This window comes from Rhinolophus sinicus, linkage group LG17 (genome assembly GCF_036562045.2).
Source record: "Rhinolophus sinicus isolate RSC01 linkage group LG17, ASM3656204v1, whole genome shotgun sequence".
Lineage (NCBI taxonomy): Eukaryota > Metazoa > Chordata > Mammalia > Chiroptera > Rhinolophidae > Rhinolophus > Rhinolophus sinicus.
This window is the reverse complement of record NC_133766.1, coordinates 20,500,583-20,515,278: the sequence shown is the minus strand read 5'-3', so window position 1 is coordinate 20,515,278 and position 14,696 is coordinate 20,500,583. Positions and strand designations below refer to the sequence as shown.

Below are 14,696 nucleotides of genomic sequence, written 5' to 3'. Positions count from 1 at the left end.
CAAGGAACCCAAGAAAGAGCACTAGCCACCTGGTCCTCAGCCATATACAATGTCTTTTGAAAATGTCATGTATAACGTGGGTCTGTTTGATCCGTCTGACCATCCTTTTACCCACCTGTCCAGGTTGCCATCTATCTATCCATCCCTCTACCTGCATATTCCTGCAGACGTGTCTGGAATGGTGTTCACCGAACGTTAACAACGTGTTACATTTTGGGCAGTAGGGTTTGGGGACTTGTTATTTTCTTTTCCGTATGTACTGGTTGAATCTGTATAGTGGCCATCTACCATTTTTATTTAAAAAATAACCTTTTGTCTATAAGAAAGAATAGGAAGAAAAGACAGAGTATTTCTAGACTTCAACTTCAGGGCAGCAACCAAGTCCCATTCATTTTGATGTTTTCCCAGTATATTGTTCCCAATATATTCCCAGTAATGCTTTTTGGGGATGGGGGGAGGCACCAACTATTTTATTGGAATGATAGGTCAGTATTCACTTCCAAGACTGTCTTTCCCACGCTAGGTTAGGCAAAGCCCCCTCCAGGTTTATCAAGATCCCATCTGGACCTGTTTATGCCTCAACTGCAGGGGCCACAGGAAAGGAGGTAAGAAGACAGGTGGGTTCAAGAGGATCTGGATGTAATTTGCATACAATTAGCATATGATTTGTGTCATCTATTCTCAAGAAGTAATTTTCAAGTTAGACCTGCATCACTGCTTCCCTTATGCTGTCATGTGCCCATTCGCCTCTTCCTTCCTCCCTCCACTCATCCATCATCCCTGAATTCAGAATTCTTACATTCAACAAGAAAGGAGGAAAAGAGAACCCTGGGCAGGGTGACGCTGATCAAGGTCACCTGGAATCTCGGCAGAGTTTTTTGAGAAGGACACATGACCTGGGCGGCACCTTGTGAAAGCTCCCTGGTCCTCCAGCCCAGCCTCCTTGCCTAGCCTAACTCATTGCCCTCAGTACCAAGAGAGACTGATAGTCCTTTTTCTCCATCTTTGGCTTTTATCTGGCTTACCGTTTGGAGGTCAATGCCAAGATCACCACTTCTGCTGAACAACTGCTGACCCACTTACTGAATGAATGGAAAAAGGCAGACTTTCCTAAGGTCTTTGCTTTGCTTTCTGCAACTCCATTGATTTGGTGAATCCCCCGTCTTCCCTGCTTGTCTTGCCCTTCACCATGGCTCTCCCTGTATTTGCCTTCTCTCTGCACCCTTACATAGCCAGAACAAATGCAATCTGGGGAGATAACACTCCATCCAAGAGGGTGGGGAACCTGGTCAGTTGTTACCAAGCAGAGGGTATAAATATTTCTCAGAGCTCCCCAGCTCTGCAGAAAGAGTTTCAGCATCCTAGAGCTGGCCAGCTTCTATCCTGCTCAGTCTAAGATGCAGACCAAGATTTTTATCTCCTTCAGGGGCACTCTCTTGGGTCTGTCTCTCCCAGGATTGGGCCCAGCCTGGAGACCTGGATTATTTACACCTCTTTGGCTCCCTTGAGCAGCAGACTCTGTGGGCCTGGGAGCAGTAAATCTACCTCCTAATCACACCAAGCTGCTCTGTGAAGTCTGGCCCATCCTTGCGGGGCTGTTCATCACGCACTGAGACAGGGGCTGTAGACTAGAGAGAAGCCTGCGGGAAGTGGCTGCCCCCCATTGCTTTTCTCTGGCTCCCTGCAAAAGCCTCCATGGTCTCTACCTCTCCCAGGACTCCTGAGCAGCAAGCCCAGGGCTGTCCCTTGTTAGATGGAACAGCTCCTGAACAGAAGTCACAGGTTATCAGCTCCTCCTAGGCTTTGGAAAGCCAGGATCGGTGCTGGAACTTACCTGTCTCTCCGACATGATGTACAGGTAGCGCTGATCGATGGAGAAGGCCATGTCCCGGAGGATGGGGCTCCCATCCTTGAGCACAGAGATCATCTCATACTGGACCCCGCCATGGGGGGGACCATCGGCTCGAATCTGTGAAAGAAACAAGAGCTTCCTCAGTATCTGTGCTCAGCAATCCTCTGTGGTTTACCTGCCTCAGCCTAGAGCACACAGCTTGATAGAAAATTATCGTTCCACCCCACCACCCATTGCTACCCTGCACCACGCTGGCAGCAGAGAAGACAGAGGTGCACCTTAATTCAAACAGCCCCGTCCCACCAAAAAAGAAGAATTTTTCAGGTGGTCTGAGTGCTGAGTCTGGGATTCCTGATAGTGGGTTTATTTGCGTGTGCATTTATATACCCGTAGGTGTGGTTTTGAATATTGCTACATGGTTCTTCTTCTGTGTGTGTCTACATATATTCATTGCATTGATGGGTGTGTCTGCAAGTGAGTGTGTGCTTGTGCACATTTGTGTTTGGAGTGAAAAAATCAACATCTGCATAGAGTGTTTCTGTCTCAGGTAGGTAAGGGAGATGGTAAGACCATCACACAAACCATCGAAACGCTGGTCATCCAGAGATTCAAGATTTTAGGATTTCAGGAATGTCTCTCTGGCCCCAAACATATTCCCTGAACGTCTGCAAATCCACCTGGTGAGATCCCGTGAGCCGAGAATCCCAGCTCAGTCTCTCAGAGTCCATCCTGGGTAAGTCCATCCAAGGCCAGAAAGGGCTTGCACATTGTCATCTAATCTAGTGCTTCTCGACCCGGGCTGCACATTAGAATTATCTGGGGAGTTTTATAAAATATGGATGTCAGGGCTGGGTCCATTCATCAGAATCTCTGTGGGTGGGGCCTAGGCATCTTTTTTGGGTTTCAAAGCTCCCTAAGTGAATCTAATGAGTGGCCAGAGTCTAGAAGCTCTGATGTAATACAGTGGTTCTCAAACTAGCACGCCCTGAGAATCACTGGGGGTCGGGGGATGGGGACGGCTTGGTAAAATGTGTTGCTGGGCCCACCCCTAGCGTATTTGATTCAGTGGGAATGAGTCCTAAGAATTTTCATTTCTAACAAACTCCAAGGTTATGTGCATTTTGCTGGTCTTGGGGCTTGAAAAGCATTAATTTAGTCTAAGCACTATATGTACAGAATACTAAGATTCAGTGGGAGAAGTCCCTAAGGCCATCCAAAACTTGGTGGCTAGGAGTCCTTGATTTGACTGAGACCCATCCCCCTCCTCCCCCGGAGTGGCTGACTGTTGACCAATATTCCTTATCTGGTGGCTCATTTCTTTGTCCTTTACGCATAGAAACCCCTCTAGCTCAAACCCCACTTCCTCCAGGAAGCCTTTTCCAATCTCCTTCCCCAATCTGTCCACCACACTAATTGCACCTCACCCTGATGTCTTTTTTTCCTACCAGATGTTCTGCTGTAGGATAATAATCAATTGATTTGTTCATTGCATATGTACTAGCTAACGTGTATTGACCACCTATTTACATTGTTCTCTAATTGCTTCCCTTGTGTGTTCATCCGTCAACATTTTGAAGGCAGGAACGCATTTTCTATTTCCTTTATAACCTCTGAGGACCAGAATGGGGCTTGGAACACAGTTGGTGATGGACACAAGGGAATGCTTGAGAAATGCCTGTTGAAAGGACATGAAATATGAACCAACTGATAAATTATCGTGGACCCTTTAGCCCAAAATGAAGTCAAACGACATTTTCTCTAGAAGATTTTAAGATAAAGGCCTCTCTGTCCTAGTCTCTTTGATTCCTTTCTTGTGCTTCTAACCATCTCCTTTCCTCTGCCCATTTTTCCCACCCCGAGGAGAGCTCCTGAGCACAATGACCTTGGCTTATCCATCCCAAGGGCCAAGCCTGGTGCCTGATGCCACAGTAAACATGTAAGAATTGATGAGTGGAGCATTATCAGTTCGTATTAGCAGAGTAAGAAGTGTCCAGAGCATTATTTATAGCAGAGTGGGGGTAGTAGGATTAACGTTTCCATTCCTTTTTCTCTACCTAGCTCATACTTGAGGGGATTGAGTTGGGGCATGGTCTGTACCTGTTGGCTTGGGCTGGAATGGAGTAGGTGGGAGGCAGACACAGCCCATTGTGGGTGGGGAACTGTGTCCCAAGGGCTCCTAGTGGCAAAAACAGCAGATTCCTGCCTGAAGCCATGTGTCCAGCCCTGAGAGTAAGAAGAGTGGGGCAGGCCTGGAATCAGGGATCTTGTTTTCCCTTTGCTTTGAAGGCTGACTTGGGGGCTCTGAGCTTGAAGATGAGGAGGTGACCTCAATGCAACCAAAGAAATTCTGCTCTCAGCCATTTCTACCCCAGTAACTCCCTTTGTGGGTTGGACTCTCTCTTAGCTAGTAGCTTCCAGTTGTTCAAAGCTGTTGCCTTGGCAACTGTCACTAAAGCCCCTCCTTCCAGGGGAGGGGTTAGGATGCCATTTAATTCTTTCTCAGAGGGTGGAGGAAGACTCTGGGGTCAGTGATGATGCAATGGGGTGAGGCTACTACCTTCTGATTATGGGTTCAAGCAGAGTGAAGAGCAAGAGTCTTTATCTGGGAAAACGCCCCCACCATTAAGATGGTTCCCCTTAATATTCCAAGCAGCAGTCTTTCTTAGACAGACAGCTCCCAAATTCCTGTGAGCTCCTTCCAGAAATGTAGTAGCTTTTAGTCACAAAAGTTCTTGTGCTTTTGCAGGAGATACAGGGAAGATGTGATAGTCATGACTCCTGGTTGGCTTAACCTCAGTTTTTTGTCTCCATAAAATGGGAAGTCCAGGACCATTTCTTCCTCTGAAGATGAAATATCCCAGTGCTTCTCACCACCCTCCCTGTGACAACTGCTCATCTCTAGTGAGACTTTAGTGTCCTCAAGGTGCTGGCTCAGCCCCAGGAGTTATAGCACCAGCCCCATCCTTCAGGCCTGGCCCAGGATGTGTCTGCCTGGGCTGGCCAGTGAACTCTGCCAGGCAGAGCAGCGTTCCTCCCCAAGAGCCTGGGCACTTGCCTGGATTCCCAGCAAAGCCTGGACACAAAGTCAGAAGGAAGACTGCCACAGTCTGCCCGTCCCGCTGTGATTCCTGGGATTAGATGGTACCCACGGCCAGGTGGGAGCTGGAATCTGACCAAAGACAACTCATCATCACATCCTCTGGTGCATCCCAGCCATTCCCTTTTTACTGACTCAGAGACGTAGGCAGGTTTTTGTTGTTGTTGTTCCATCTGCAACCCCAATCTTCTAATAAACTGGTGGAAGCCAGAATCAAATCTACATAACTCTCAAATGTCAGAGATAAAACTAAACCAGAACAGAAAATTTTCTTGGAACTGAACCTGAACGAAGCTGTCCTATTTCATTCAGTCTAAGTCCCCAGAGGGAAGAGCAGTACTGCCCAGGAAGTCTGAGCCTGTCCACTTACTCCCTGCTGTCTGCATCCAGCTCGTGTAGCTCTCCAGGAAATCTATAGGAGGGCAGAGAAGATGGAAAATGGGGCCAGGAGGCCGGGGCAGGGGCAGGTCAAAGAAAGTGAGGTGGGGACAGGGGCTGGCAGGCAGAGGGCAAGGGGAGGCCAACTGAGCAGCAGAGCTCTTTCCCCTCCCTAATTCCCTTTTGTTCCCTCTGGCTATAGGCCCTCCAAAGTGGGTAGATTATTGGTCTGGGATTCAGGGTTCCCCGGTTTCCGGTCTGACTCTGTGCTTGCCTGGCTTGATTTCTGCCTAATGGCACACTTTGAGGTCAGTTCCTTTATCTCTCTGAGCCTCACTTTTCCCATCTGAACAACAGGAAGAGGCAATGTGCTCAGTGCCTATCAACGGAGAATCACAGACTTGTAAACACTGCTGGAGCTGCAAGGGCTTTGGAGCTCATCTCATCTGAGCTCTTTGGTTCCAGGTACACGGCTGGCAGTGGTAGAACTGGCTCAAACTGGCTCCCAGCTGGTGTGGTCCAAAGGAAGCGCATGTCTGATGGAGACCAGGGACTAGGGAGGAAGGTCCTCTTGGGGAGAAGCACACGATTCCCCAGATTGTTCTGTCTTGCAAGCAAGGTTTGAGTTTCAAAGTTGTCCCCTATTCTTGCCAGATACAGAATGGCAGTGGTGAGGGGACTATCAGGGAGTCCCAAACAAAAATGGGATTTTAAAATCCCACTGATTGAGTCTATTCTGTGGTGCCTGACAAAGTGACAGTTCTATTCAGCTTCTAAGCTTGTGGCCCCAGAGCCAGGTTTCAATGACCACAAGGACAACAATAAACTGAAATGGGCCATGAATCCAGTCCAAGATAAGGGCATTATCAGACCAAACTACACAGACCTCCAGGTCCAACCAGGCAGGGGAGGAGCAAGGGGGTGGGCAGAGGAGGGGTGTGACACACACAGTGGAAGGGACTCACTTGAGCATGTCTTTCCAGTTGGATTTCTCCTCCTCTCCTGGGAGTGCCGGGCCACAGTGGACATGCAGAAGACACCTGCACCATTTTGCTTAGACAGAGCTCAGAAGGTGGGATAAAAAGGACAGTGTGCTACAGTGGAGGGTGACAGTCTTTCCTGAGACCAGAAAAAGATGAAATGTGCCTAAACTGTTGTACAAAGAGATTTTGGCAAGCTCTGGTAGGAATTCCTGTTGTGGGGAGCCCTGACTATAGAACAAGGGACCCGGGAGGCTGGAACCACCTTCTCAGGAGGGTTTAGAACCCAGGATATTGTCTTTGGCTTCATGGATAAATGTGGCCCTGCCTGAAGGTGGTAGGATGGACTTGGTTTTCCCTATTCAGGCAAATAGGGAGCTTGAATTTTCAAAGCTCCCTATTTGCCTGAATTATTTTATAAGAGCTACCACTTCTATCACTTTTACAATATGCTAGGCGCTATTGAAAGAACTTAGCAAAAATTAACTCTTTAATCCTTACAAGAACCACTGAAGTAAATGCTAATATTATTCCCATTTTACAGAGAGGAAATTTGAGGCATGGGAGAGTTAGGTGACTTTCCCAAGATCACACAACCAAAGGGTGGCAGAATTGGGATTTCCACACAGAGCCTGATTTCTCAGCCACTCTGTGACTCTCTTAAGAGAGGATGATAATGGGCAAATATAGTTGTTCATTGCAACTGAGAACAAAGCAGATTGAAAGTCCAAATTCTCTCCTTATCTACTCTCTCTCCTTCAAACCCCAAGGCCAAAGTGGGACAGCCATCTGTTTCCTGGAAGCAGTGATAAACTCAGAACCTAATTTAGGGGGACCTTGATTGGGGGCTAAAGGTCAGATTCTCAGGACTGGCTTTAGGGCAGGTGAAATCCAGGGGAGATTTACTGTCTGGTCCTCCAGAAGGGAGGGGTCTCTTTGAAATGAGAATGAAGAGTAATCCTATTAGTAGCTTTCTTTTAAATGAGAGATAGGGCTGTGTAGAAATTAATGACAGCCTCTTTACTTGAACATGCAACTCAAATCAGCATATCCAATTAACTAGCTTACCTGCAGGCCCCTCCAAACTCTTTTTCTTGTGCATGAATTTCTTCTCTATTCAGTCCTAAATTATGGTGCTCTTGCTTGGTATTTGGCACTCTAATATCACTTTATTATTATTATTAGTAGTAGTAGTAGAAGTAGTAATAGCAGCAGCAGTGAGTATTTTCTTTTTTGCAAGATCTGCTGAAGAGCAATTTTTATTGCCCTTTTATTGGGACTCTTCTTGGGCCTCTCAGTAGGAAATAGATTGGTCTGAGAGGCATCCCCACAGAAGGAGGCACTGGTTTGTGTCTGGAGGGCTGGGATCTAATCCCAACTTTCTCATTAATTGACTATGTGACTTCAGGCAAGTCACTTCACTTGTTTGTGTAATAGTTTCCATAGCTGCCACACAAGGGTGGTAACTCCTGTCCTTCCTAGCTCCAGAAGGATGGGAATGAGTTATTAGCTATGAATTTCAGTATTGTCCCATATGCATTTAGTCCATGGTTACCGCGAGCCAGGCCTGTGCTGAGCTGGGGACACTGTGACAAAGGGTCTTCTTAGGAAGCCCAAGGAATAGGGAAATGGACAATCCAACCCAAACACATGGGCCACCCCTTGTGAGAGGAGGTTTGCTGGGGAGCCCAGGGAGGCCGGCAAGGGGGGCAGGACAGCACCTCACCTACACTGAGGGAGCCCTGAGGGGGAGGCTTCCTGGAAGAGGTGACACCTAAACTGAAAAGCAGGAATGGAAATGTGCGTTCTTTGGAAAATTTGAAACGTGATGTAAATATGAAAGAGTTACTGTTATGTCTGAGCCCAGATTTCTTGGAAACTTGGTGTCACAGACTTGAGCATTTGGAGAGTATGAGGTTTGTAACACGCACTCACTGAGGTGAGGGTTCGGCAACAATTTCAGCAGGTCTTGTCACCTGACGTCCTAAAATTCACTTTGTAAGAGGCCTTTATGACTTGACTTTATTTCTGCCTCTGGGCTTATATGGTATATGAATGTGTGTGCACGTGTGTGTGTGTGTATGTGTGTGCGCACAGTCAGACCTTTAAAGAGGGGAAGGTGGAGGACGCCTGGTGCTGCTCAGACTGAACTCGGAAGTAAGTTAATGAGCGAGTGTGTCTGCAGCAGTGCATTCAGTGCTGTGAGAGAAAAGCTTCACGCTGAAGTTTATTTTTGTACAGCTTCATGACCCGAATTATTTATAGATTGAGGCCTTTAGTAAATTCAGTCTCTGAGATTCTTCCTCCCTCTATCCTGCACAAACACGTGCACACATACACAGAAGCAGCCACAGCGACTTTCAGGGTGCCTCTAGCTCACCCCACCCCCCGGAGCTGTGCAAACTTTACTAACCATGCAGCATCACAGCCCATCAGCCTAGGCTCCCCCAGAGGACACTGGAAGCCTGGCCCTAAAGGCCTGGCCCTGGAAAACGTGGCCTGTGTGTTGCACTGACCCAAGAGAGAAGAGGAGGAGGGGAGACAAGGTCAAGGATCTGCCTGTCCATGAAAAGGAAGGAGGTCACGACAATGTGCTAAACTTGGAGAATTCTGGCTGTCCCCACCCTTGTGAGCACTCACACACACACACACACAGACACACATACATACTCACACACCCTTCCCTACACACGCCGATGCTTCCAGCACTGATCCCTAATGAGTTGTCGGTCAATCACTGGGGCTTAGACACCGGAGATTGACATTTCCATGTACAATTACTTCTATTTCTATCCATGCTCGGAATCTGCCCTAGATATTAAACTAAGGGTGATGGGTTAGCAGAGGGGTGTACGGGGCTAGAGGCTCCTGGATTCAGGAGGCCCGGCCATGGAGGGCTTTCTCCATGAACTTGGGGAGGGGCTCCCAAAGAGGAAGCACTGGTTCTCTGGATTTCTGCATCTTGGGCTAGTCCGAGATTTAAGAGCCTGGCTCCTAGAGACGGGGGATAGCAGATGTCATGAATATTTATTGAGCATCTACTATGAGTAAAGGAAGTGTTCAGAAGTTAGGTTGGAGACATTGGCTGGAGTAGGAAGTTTTGTTTTGTTTTGTAAATTGTGGCTTCTTTGCTCCTCCTCAGCCACGGGTGGATGGCCAAGTAATCACTGGTCTCTTGGGCCCATTGGAGCGGCCTTGGCTTCCCCCCTTCCTGTGGTTAGTGACAGCACGTCACAAGAGCTCCAACACCCCTATCCCAGGGGCCTTTCCCTTTAGCATTCAGGGGAGAGTGACGTCCAGACCGAGAAGCAAAAGAATCCAATCTGTCGGTTTATCGCTGTCGGAGAGGCTTAAGCTCCAAGGCCCAGGGAAGGGCAAGCGCGTGTACAGGGAGGTGACTTACGTGGGACCATTACAGAGCACAGGGCTCTGGCCTCAGCCCAGCCCCACCTTTCAGAGTTACTCTAGCTCAAGACTTGGGCAGGTCAGGAGGCGCTGGGAACAGGATGAAGCTGCCAGGGGCAGAGGAAGCACTTGATTGTTCTGGGAAACAATAAGATAAACACAGCGAGGGACAGCCGAAGCATTAAGCAGCCTCAGATGAAATCAAATCACGCAGCGGCAAAGCAATAATTCACAGGGAGCGCCCACCGCATTGGGGAGAGGGGGAGCATAGAAAGGTGGGAGGAAGAATTCACAAAGAATAATGAGCGACTTCTGCCAAATTGGAATCTCTGTTTACTCAAAGCTCTGGCAATGTGGGCTCTGGAAATCTCCATTGAAAGCACTGCACACAGGTTCCCTGTCTGGGGATGCCCTGGCTGTTTCAGGATTGAACTAACCATTTAGAACCACATTTTAGGGTTCACGCAGAGGGCGGTGAGGCTTTCCTCACCAAGCGCTGGGATGCTGAGAATTAGGCATGTTGACATATAAGTTAACTACCTCGGAAAGGCCCTACCACACTCCCAGGGAGGGAGCAGGCAAAGGATCCCAGCCCTTCCTGGGACTGGATCCACATAGGCTTTCAAAGTGCTTATTTTCCTTTATCAACTTAGTTCAATATTTTTATTGAACATCGATTGAGCATGGGCACCAGTGTGCCAAAGATGGGTGATACCAACATAAATAATCTTGAAAACTTTATGTGCTAGGCCTCCGCAGTTCATAGAATGAGAAACGTTAAGTGTCCAGAGCAGAATCACACAGCTAGTGAGTGACCCAGCCAACCTCAAAGCTGGGCACCCTGATTCCAAAGCCCGGCTCCGCCCCTTTCATCCTGCCTCCCTCTGGGGCCTCGGTTTTCCCGGTTTTCCCTAAGTCAAACAAGAGGACAATGCCTGCACTGGGACTCAAAATTACATCCCCAAAGTGCTGGGAGCCCCTGGAGATAAGTCCTGGGGAACAAAATAGATCATATAGCTGTCTCCTCCAGTGTGACAAAGACAGCCACCTGCAGCCTGGAAAAAGAGCAAAGAGTGGGTGTTTAAGAGGGTTATTAGCCTCTTTAATTAAGTCATTCTTTTCAATGGCCTAAAATTGCCCTGCATTTTATAATCTGGAACAGTCATCTCTTGCTTTCATTAACACTGAGGATGGCATTTGGGACTATAAGGATGGGAAAGGGGGTCGAGATTTGTGCGCAGCCATCTGACACGGGGCTTCTGCCTGAATGCAGGGGACTCCCTGAGATTTTCAAAGGAAAAGTCATTTAAAAAACACATGAGACATGTGTATACCACGGTGCAGGAAATGCGAGGTAACTGAAAAAACCACCAGAAACCACATCCATGCCGCTGTATTTCTCTCCCCATTGCTCACAGGCTGGGTCTGAGTCTTTATTGCCTCTTATCTGTGTTACTGCAATAACCTGAGAAACCTCCCTGCCTCCAGCATATTCTTCCTCTAATCTGTTCTCCCAAACACTGCCAGATTAATCTTCTTAAAACACTTATTTGATCCTGCCTTTTCTGTATGCAAAATCCTTAAATTTCAGGTGTCTGTAATTTTCTTTCTCTTGCTTATCTCAGTCTCCTAATTTTTAAAAAATAATGAGCACACACTCCTTTTGGAATATGAAAAAACGTAAGTTGTGGCACGCACACACACACAAAACACCTTTAATTGCCCCCAAAGATAATTTAGAGAAGATCATGTTCCTCCTTTGTCATTCAGGGGTCTAGCCATTTTCCAACGATGTCTCCAGGTTTTGGGTCTTTATGCCTTTGCTTGACAATTTATTTTACTCCTAGATCCTAACCATCCTTCAGTGACACCTCCTGCATGAAGACGGTCCTGATCCTTTCTGTGAACTCCCATAGTGCCTAGCGTGTCTCTTGGCACAGTTACTTGTGAACACATGCAGTTATCTTTCCTAAGACGGTAAGTTCCTAGAAAACAGACACTATGATTTGTACAGCTTCACATGCCCTACTGCATGTGGTACTACTGTGTACACAGTAGGACCTCAGTAATACATGCTGATGGAATGAATGAATCCTGCTGGTGAAACTGCAGGAGTAGAACATTAGCCACAGCTCACATTTATTTAACCCCTGTTACTGTTAGAAATCGTGCTAAGCGCTCTATCATTCTCATGTTATAGATGCGGAAACTGAGGCACAACGGGGTGAGGTAATTCTGAAAGGTCACACAGCTGGTAGGCGCAAGAGCCAGAATCTCAGCTTCATTAGGCCTTTACATTTCTGGGCCTCTGTTTTCTCATCTCTGGGAAAGAACGGGTAGAGAAAGAGGGACTCTTGCTCTGCACATTTCCCTGTCTCTCCAACCAAACCTTCAGGAACTGGCACATAAACACGCTATACACATTTGCTTCTGTTGAAATGATCTTTTTGCCTCCCCATTGGACCAGTAAGAGCTCTTAGGAGGAAAGTGCTATCAACACTCAAGGAGCTGCTATGAGAAGAACTCCAGAGCCACTAAGCTGGAGCTGTGTTGGCTCAAAGGCAGGTGGAAAGCATGGGCTAGGGTCATGATGCTGGGGTCAGAGCTGGGGTCTCAGACAGTGTCAGAGGAGGAGAAAAGAGGTGAGGCCAGAAAGTTTACATCCTGAGATCTTGGCAGCCAGCACAGGCTGCTCAGGGTGCCAGTGTCCTCTGCTCTGTCTGTCTTCCTGGCAGAGCCCAAGGGCAGGACAGACAACTGGGGAGGGTCTAGTTCTTCTAAAAGATTCTGTTTGCATAGCTGCCCTCTTCACACCTTTCCCCATCTCCCCTCCCTGGAGAATGACTTTAGTAATGAGCTGCATCGTGACAACAGACCCCTAATTAATTCATTGCTATTCTTCTGGGGCCAGATCATTCTAAGCAAGGTGAGCTGGGGTAAGGGTGGCGAGCAAGGACTGTGGCTCTGCTTGATGTGCCATTGACTCTAGCTCCACTGCTCTCTGGCATCACCGCTCCGAGACCCTTCCTGGTCACCTTGTTCTCTTGGCTGGACATCTGCTTCTCCTCAATGCCCACCTCTCCTTGCACTGATGTCCACAGCTACTGGGCATAATGCCAGCATACAGACCCTGCTGGTGGCTGGGTACAACAGTACAGCAGGTGCCAGGATCTCATTGGGGAAGGTGAAGGAAGGGAGCAGGACCCTTGTGAGGAACAAACTTTGTACTGCCTTTTCTCTGAGTATTCGTAGAATAGCCAGTATGCTGAAAGGTCGGCAAAGTGCAGCCTCCGTTCTCCCCGCCCCCCCCCCCCCGCATCTTCCAGACCCCTGAGGGGCTTCCACTATCTAGGACACATGTGCTCCTGGATCTTGGGCAGCCACGCATGGAGTGGCTGCATTTCTGCGGCCGATGCAATTCTCTGCATGAGGATATGAACAGATGACAGTGACCAAAGCCACAGGGGACTCATCTAAAGACAACGTGGAACAAAATAATCTAGAAAAATGCCCCATTAAGCCGGGTCACACTTGGAGACGATGGAAATTAAAGAGCACACAGGCCTGCCTCGGCAGCCTCTTCAAAGGTTTTCAGTTTCCTTTCTAGATGTTCCACGCCCCACACTTCAACCTTCCCTTCTGATAGGTGTTGGCTGTCCAGTCAGGGCCGCAGTCTTAGCTCACTGGGGCGGAGGCCACCCAGGGCCACGCAGCCAAGGGAGTGAATTCTCACTTTCCTCGTCTGCAAAACTGGTAAAAACAATACTGCCTATGACAAGGCTTCGGCAGGAACACATTAGATAAGGAATGTGAAAGCATTTGGGACACTGGAAAGGGCTGCATGGAGGGAAAACATTTTTGATTGATTTACAGTCAATCCAGAGAGTTGGGTGGGACCAGACTGAGGAGGAAAATTGGGCAGGGAGGCAATTCTTCAGGGGCCCATAGGGGCAGTTGGTCACCCCTGCTTTCTGTCCATTCCAAGGGGGCACGCTGACGGAGAAGGAGGGGGAGGGGAGTTGGGAGGAGGGGGAGGGCAGGGAGGGGTTGAGAGGAGAGGGAGGAGGAAGAGAAGGGAGCGGAGGAGCAGCAGCAGCAAGAGTTTGGAGCAGGAGCCCTTTGCATTGTGGGAGTCGCAGCCTGCTTTTGAAGACTGTCTCTCTGAGTGAGAAGGAATAGTTTGGTGAGGGTCTCTGTTGGACCTGTGCTGGGGACACAGAGGGCTGAGGCCACTGGGGCCAAAAGAATGGCAATGTTCTGATTCAGACCCTTTTAATTTGTGCAAAAGAGAAAGTGAGGGGGAGGCTCCAGCCTATTACCCACAGAGAGAAGGCTGCTCCGAGCAAACCTATCCACTTCTAATATGCTCCTTAAAAAGAGCTAGAAGGAGCTACAGCTTAGCTTTTGTGTAAAGTACTAAAGCACCCCCTCTTATGCCGCTCCCACACCCCTCTCCTCGCTCTCTATTTTTTTTCTTTTAAAAGAGTGCTTCACCTCTCCAGGGACTAGAATCATTAACTGAACAGCACTTTGCCTCTCATAGCTTTTGACAATCTGGCAGTGAGCTGGAAAGTACCAGAAAAACTGCAAAGCAGGAGAGGGTGAGAAGGTGGGCAAAAGGGATGCGTTTGAAGAAGCAGCCTGGTGTGTGCCTGGCCCCTGGCCCAACACCTGGGTGCTCTGGATCTGCCTCTCTCTTCCTGCCCAGCTCTGTGGCTCAAGGGAGTTTTGGGTCCCCAGCTGTCAGGGAGGTGTGGTGGGATGGGCAGGGAACATGACCCGGCTTCCTGTCCTCACCCCCTTTTGCTGTCGCCTGGAGGTTGCCTGGGGCTGGCTGACATCCAATCTGGACACAGGATGCCTTAAGGAGAAGCAGGAGTGAATACCTGTCACCCTACCTGACACCTGAGCCTACCCACAACAAGCAGAGGAGGGACACCTGAGGGTTGAGTACGGGAAGACTAGGGGGCTGGGCGAGGACAGA

At 48.6% G+C, this 14,696-nt stretch overlaps 1 protein-coding gene across 1 annotated transcript in view; it reads right to left on the bottom strand.

The window, feature by feature from the left end:
- The window catches only part of PLXNA2 (plexin A2), a 205,191-nt gene that overhangs the window by 108,596 nt on the left and 81,899 nt on the right, over positions 1 to 14,696 (bottom strand). Inside the window, exon 4 of the mRNA XM_019713816.2 lies at positions 1,835 to 1,969. Coding sequence (XP_019569375.2) covers positions 1,835 to 1,969 — 135 coding nt within the window. The remainder of the gene's footprint in view (positions 1 to 1,834; positions 1,970 to 14,696) is intronic.